This window comes from Mobula hypostoma, chromosome 3 (genome assembly GCF_963921235.1).
Source record: "Mobula hypostoma chromosome 3, sMobHyp1.1, whole genome shotgun sequence".
In the NCBI taxonomy this organism is placed as follows: domain Eukaryota; kingdom Metazoa; phylum Chordata; class Chondrichthyes; order Myliobatiformes; family Myliobatidae; genus Mobula; species Mobula hypostoma.
In genome coordinates this window covers 103,603,827-103,610,473 of record NC_086099.1, presented here as the reverse complement: position 1 = coordinate 103,610,473, position 6,647 = coordinate 103,603,827, and the positions used below count along the sequence as shown (strand labels likewise).

The following is a 6,647-nucleotide window of genomic DNA, read 5'->3' as shown; positions in this document are numbered from 1 at the left end:
ATTGACGTGAGTTCAGTGGGTCTGACCGTGAGTACTTGGGCTACCAACTGGGGGACTGTCCAGGATCAGACTAACTATGTGGTTTTAACCAGATGTATTGCAGTCTTACCCCATCTACAGGATTGTTGGGTATTGCACGACCTGGCAACTTAATAGATTCAGTGGAAGTGAATTAAAGATGCTGTTAAAATCGCTGCCCATCACAAAGATTTAGATTTCCACAGAAAGTAGTAATGGGAATTGCTGGAAGATGCTTGCCATTCATTCTACAGATCAAAGGCAGTAATGAGTCAAACATACATTGCATCCCTGTCAGAAATCAAATAAAACTGCAGATTCTAGAAATCTGTCTTTTAAAAAAAAACACAAATTGCTGGAAACCTTCAGCAGGTTAAGCAGCAGTTATGGTAAGAAGAATAGTTAGCGTTTGTGTGCCAGAGCACTGATCTCACAAGAAGAAGTTTTGAATTTGAATTTATATTGTTGAAGTGGCCAGAGAGACAAGCAAACATTTAGTGGCCAGAATGAGGAAAGTTGCACCAGCATATTGCTTTATGCACAGAGATACTGGAAACCAAGAAATAATTGTTTAGGGCTTACCTATAAACTAAAGTGATTATTTCTAAAATCAGGCATAAATAAATGGAGAAGGTTCATCCTTCATCCTTGTATTGTTTTGGAAGAAATGATTCAAAGAATGAACAATTATGCTTATGTCATGTTTTTCTTTGCTCTGATGTCATGACTTCCTTTGTATTTGCACTTAAATACAAGTCTGATTATGCCAAATCAAGACACTCTGAAGGTTGCCAGCTTCTGACTGAAGAACAAAGGTCATACAGATTTGCTGACGATGAAGACTCAGACCACGTTTTTGTTGGTGGCGGTAGCTGTTGTTTGCCTAGCTGCTCATGGTAAGTACTAGCCATGTAGTTTAAATTAAAACTGGATGATTGGCAATTATGATTCATGATGGATTTAATTGGTTCTGAAGCAAGATACATGTTCATGTTACTACTGCGAAGCAAGTGCCAATGATAATTGTAAATATTTGAGAAGTATATGATTGTGCCATATACTGTTTGAATACTTCCATAGAAATAGTTTGTATCAACTTCTCATTTAAAAGGAAAGTGAGTACAGATGATTACTGTCCCATATATGAAACAAAATCCATTATAGCTTAAACATCCAATAAGATTAATCTATGTTGGCATTACTCTGATTATAAGAATTAAAATAGCTGACCTTTTGGGGGGGAGTTTCAGTGACCGATTATCAAGCCCTGAAATGAGTCATTGTAGATAAGATTGGATCCAATCAAGCTGGTAGTCTAGACTGAAGTGAGTAGCGTTCACCACTGATAATTTATCATGCTGTTACGGTATAGTGTAAACATATTTTCATCTTCAATTCCAAATTATTCAAAGACTTTCTCTTGTATGCCCACTTTGTATCGAGCTGGTGCCCAACACAGGATAGCAACCAATTCAATGAAGTACTGAGACCTGTTTTGCAAATATTTTCTGTTAGCTGACAAGGTTTCTATCACTGGCAGATACTCAAAGTTATGCCCATTACCTTTATAGAATGCACTAGGGAAACATGTAATTTTCCCTTTTATTTGCAGACAAATTGGGGAAGGATTGTACATATTAATAATGAGTAGGCCATTATATACATTCAGTAACAACATAAGATTTTGGAACAGTATAGGAATTTGGAAAACAGCATCTAAAACTGAATTTTCTGTATTGTATTATTCAAGGAAGCAGTTTGCAACATGTCAGCAATTTTTTTCCAGCTACTTTTAACTTTCTTGGCACTATTGTAGACCTTTCTTTTTCTTTTCCTTTCGTGATAGGTTTGTGTGCAGCAGGTCAAAAAATCTCAAGATGCAGATGTGTGAGAACTACATCTCATCCCATTGATCCCAGAAAGTTTCAACATATCGAGATCTTTCCTCAGGGTCCCTACTGCAGAAAGGTGGAGATTGTGTAAGTACAAAATTCAGCCTCCTATAGTGAATCTAAGAATTCAACTCCACAAGTCTGAAAAATTATAGTTTGCTTGATGCAGAGTTAGCAGGTGGAATTAATAAATTTTACATTATCTTAAATAAGCTTCCCACACTGATAAAATTGAAATCACACATTTATGTCAACTCCTTAGTCAGTAAGTGTGGAGAAATGTTGAATTAGACATATTAAAATATATTTTAATATCTGAGTATGTCCTTAACATGATCTATTTTCATTGTGTTTTAAGACAGCAAACCTTATAGCTGTCTAAGGTTTGTCTGTAATTTATCAGAATTTTAGATCTGTTTGCATAATGGCCCTTCTTTTTGAAACTGCCTTTGAATGTATTCATTTAATGGCTGTCTTTTGTTCAATGAATGTTTTAAATCACTGTTCATATAAATTATGATAGAAAACTCATTTGCAGGAAACAGTGCCATATCTTCCTTATTTTAACCAAAACACTTTCTCGTTATGCATTACAGAATTACCCTGAAGACAGGGACAAAGGTCTGTGTGAATCCTGAAACCGTATGGGTCAAAAGAGTTATTAGGATCTTGATTGAAAGGTAAATCCTGTTCATTTAGGCAAAATTTTTGTATCATCTGGATTTTAATTGCATGCAGGACCATCTACAGGTGCATAATGCACTAAAGTTCAATTAAGCACATTATTAATGTGAGAAAAATACATAGATTTATAGAATATCTTTCAGGATATTAGAACAACACTTCACAGTACAGGTGACCCGGGTTCATTTCCCGCCACTGCCTGTAAGGATTTTGTATGTTCTCCCTGTGTCTGCGTGGGTTTCCTCCCACAGTCCAAAGACATACCAGTTGGTAGGTTCTTTGGTCATTGTAAATTGTCCTGTGATTAGGCTAGCATTAAATCGGAAGATTGCTGGGTGCTGTAACTCGACGGGCCAGAAGGGCCTATTCTGCACTGTATTTCAATAAGTAAATATTTCAAAAGTCATTGCAACATTTGTGTTATCACTTTTGTTGCATAGAAAACACATAGAAACTTGGCAAGTTGCCTTGTGAAAATGATCAAATAATTTATTTTTATTTTGGTCGTCTGAAGAATAAGCCATTGTGATAATACTGATATAGTACTGAATCTTCTATGTCCACCCAAGTGAACACTTTAATGTCTCATTTGATAGCTCATCCAAAACATGAAATCTCTCACTTTGCTCCTGTTCAATCACCGATCTCCCAGCAGAAAGCAATACTTAGCTGGTAAATTTCAATTAGAACCAAACTAATGTTTCAAACTCACTTTATCTTTCTTTCTGGTATTTCCTAGAAATAAAAGCAATGAAGCCTCTCTGCCGACCACTGCAGCAAGTCCATTGGCCGGATGAAACAAAATGTCCCTTTGATAAAGCAGATTAATGAGCCAAACAGTTATTGATAAAGCACATCGTAATAGTCCTGTCAATAGCTGAAATGTTCTGTTTGTTTACATATGAAATCCTCAAATCTTTGTCATTTGTTCATTGTCTTTAACTCTTCTATATAGCTCCTGAGCCATAAATTTTAATATACCAATATATGTTTGTCAATAATTCCACATATGAGTGTAGAAATGCAATGGAATTTTATTTTTTTATTGTTGATAAATATCAATTATTTCTTCAATAGAGTTAAGTGGATGGAAAGCTTGAAGATGCATGTTTTAAGCTATTAAATTCAAACATTAACCAGTGTTTGACTACTAGATGTTAAGGTTTATAATGATAATGTAATCGGATACAATGGTAACAAGAACTCAATGCATTTTGTAATGTCATTTGCATAGGCATTGAGCTAGAACATGAAGGGCTTCTTAAAAAAACAGTGAGTTAAAGTGCCTCTGTTTATGGGAGGGGCTGATGTGTTTACTTTGTGTGGGGGCACCTCGCACATCTCCATCCCTCCCCCTTAGCCCCAACTACCACAAGCCAAACAACAGAAAGAGCATTGTGTTACTTATGGAGGAAGCCAGGTGGGTTGTAGTTTGTGGCTGTGTGGGGTAGTCTGAGTTAAAAAGGTGATTGGGATCAGGTGGACATCAGGTAAGTGGGTATAGCTTCAGGAACATGTAAAGAGCAACTAAAGTCCCTGAAAACAAAAGCAGAAGCATTTTGGAGGGAAACGGAGACCAGGAAAAACACTTAACTTGGGGCATACCCAGAGGAGAAAAGACACAGTCCCTCTTTTAGGCTCAACCTGTATCAGAATGCAAAACCCACATCATCTTTCACAAGCATGAATTGTGACAAAGAATCTTTTTCTCCAAGTCATGTCTAAACATGCCTTGCATCACATTGGATAGCATAGTGATATCTCCATCATTAAAATAGGGTAAATTTCGAGAAATCATCAATGATCAGGTTTATCATTAAGATCACCTGAATCGTAAACGTTGCACCTCACGAAGAATTTCTAGCCCATTGTTTCATGTCCTGAATGGAAGGTAGCACTGCTAAATTGTTATACTATTGGAAACCAAATGACAAATTATTTTGTACCAAGATTTTTATAGTTTAAATAGTTGAAGGTGTTAATTAGACGGTGTTAATGCACAATTGCAGTAACTGCTTATTTTTTAAATATTTCATTCCACTTTTGTATGCATCTTTACAAGTCCTTACACATATACCTGGATTATGTGTACCACTGTAAATGTAGAATGTGAGTGTATGTGTATCTTCAAAACCAGTGTAACAATTGATATAGATGTTGATGCTTTGATAAACCGTGCACTGCTCTTAGTTGTCTACATTCAATAAAGTCTTTTATTTTGAAGCTCTATCCTTGTCAATCACTCTACTGACCAGCAATATAATCTACAGATCCTCAATGTAAAGACCAGAACTGGTTGTTGCTGCTTAGGGAAGTAGCAGTACACAAACAAAATGCAAGGTTTGTGAGGTGGCCTTTTAGTTCCCAACCTGGTTTCCACGGACACCTCAGTCCATGGCATAAGAAAAGGTTGGAACCCCTGAGTTACAGTAACATTAATGATAGGCAGTGGACAATATGCATATGGCAATTATCCTGACAAGTACCAGAAGCCTCAATGATTTACCCAGTGGCCAAATAAGTGGAGATATTCTTGAGCATGAATAGTATAATCAGGGCCCCGAAAGAAGGGAGAACAGAGCAACGGGGGGGGGGGGGGAAAGGAGGTTCTAATATTACTATAACATGAGCTAGAGACATTCAGATCATCTGTGAATTTATTAACTTTGTAAGATGAGGCTCCTTACAAGAATGTCGTGAAAACTTTGAAATATTTTAACAAAGTGACTTCAACAGTTTTAAGAGTTGCAAATTAAACAACTGCAACCAGTGACCAGAAAGCACACATGCTAAAACATGAGATTTTCAAATATTTTAGATCACATGCTATGGCTTCAGTAATGTGTCCTGTAAGCAAAATAGGATTCAAGCAGAACTGTTTGAACTTAAACTTCAAAGGAGAGAGAGAAATAGCCATCAGTACGGAAATATCAAGCAGAATTGCTGAAGGCACTCTGCGAAGGTGCAGATGGGAAGCAAGTCCACAGAAATTACAGTGACTCCATGATCATCCACAATCAGGTCATGTGGATGCTGCAAATGCAAGTAGATAAGACGAGTAAACTCGTCATGTATTCTCTGGAATTAAGAAAAGTAAAATAATATCCCATTAAAGCTCACAGCATTCCTATAAGACTGGAGCCAAGGAGGCTATTTTCCCTGTTGAGTGTATATGAATCGGTTACATCCAAAATAAAGGATATGGAGCCAGGGAGGCTGTTCCCCCTTTTGTGGAGTATACAACAAGTGGATCCATCCCCAAATAAAGGATAAACTATATATAATTTAGATGAGGAGAAATTTCTTCACAAGGCTGTAGGATGATTAATCTTCAGAATTTTCAAACCCTGGCTGAATGTGGAAGCTCAATCATCTGTTAAACTCAAATTCTGATGTCTGAGCAATAAGGAGATCAAGGGACATGAAGATAACACAAGAACATGGCTTTGCAATAAAAGTTTAGTAAGAATCATGTTGTCTGCTTCTGCTCTTCTTTTGCATGTTCTTATGCACAGGGCATATTAAAGTGCAAGATCCAGAGGAGGACCTGTAACTGTTGACAAAGATTGTGGTCCTTGTGTGTCTCAAATTCATAGGATAAATTTGTGGGATAGCATAGTAGTTAGCACCAGCAGCCACAGCCTGTCAGAAGTTTGTACATTCTCCCTGTGACCTCACAGGTTTCCTCCGGGTTCTCTGGTTTAACCTAAAAGTCCAAAGACATACCAGTTGGTAGGTTAGTTGGTCATTGTAAATTGCCCCATGATTAGGCTAGGATTAAATCTGGGGGGTGCTGAGCAGCACACCCTAAAGGGCCAGAAGGATCTATTCCACACTGTATCTCAATAAATAAGTATAAAATATAGACCAGTATCTTTGTGGTAAAATCCATACAATGGAAACAGGGCAAAGACATGGCGACAAGTATGAGAAATGGAATTTACTGGGAGAAAGGAATAAATAGGAGATTCATGACTATACACTGATAATTATGCACATTGATACCAAGCAAGTTGGTTTATCATGAATCACAATGTCTATCACAAATACCTC

At 37.1% G+C, this 6,647-nt stretch overlaps 1 protein-coding gene across 1 annotated transcript; it reads left to right on the top strand.

Moving 5' to 3' along the window:
• The first annotated feature begins 808 nt into the window (after positions 1 to 808).
• On the top strand, positions 809 to 4,763 carry LOC134343490 (alveolar macrophage chemotactic factor). Its single transcript, XM_063042209.1, has 4 exons — positions 809 to 914; positions 1,865 to 1,997; positions 2,507 to 2,590; positions 3,334 to 4,763. The coding sequence occupies exons 1-4, from the start codon at positions 854 to 856 to the stop codon at positions 3,389 to 3,391; spliced, it is 336 nt and encodes a 111-aa protein (XP_062898279.1). The 5' UTR covers positions 809 to 853; the 3' UTR covers positions 3,392 to 4,763.
• The last annotated feature ends 1,884 nt before the right edge of the window (positions 4,764 to 6,647 follow it).

Coding starts and splice junctions, on each gene's coding strand:
- LOC134343490 (XM_063042209.1), top strand. CDS start 854: ATGAAGACTCAGACCACGTTTTTGTTGGTGGCGGTAGCTGTTGTTTGC. Junction 915..1,864: donor TGTTTGCCTAGCTGCTCATG/GTAAGTACTAGC, acceptor CTTTCGTGATAG/GTTTGTGTGCAGCAGGTCAA. Junction 2,591..3,333: donor ATTAGGATCTTGATTGAAAG/GTAAATCCTGTT, acceptor GGTATTTCCTAG/AAATAAAAGCAATGAAGCCT.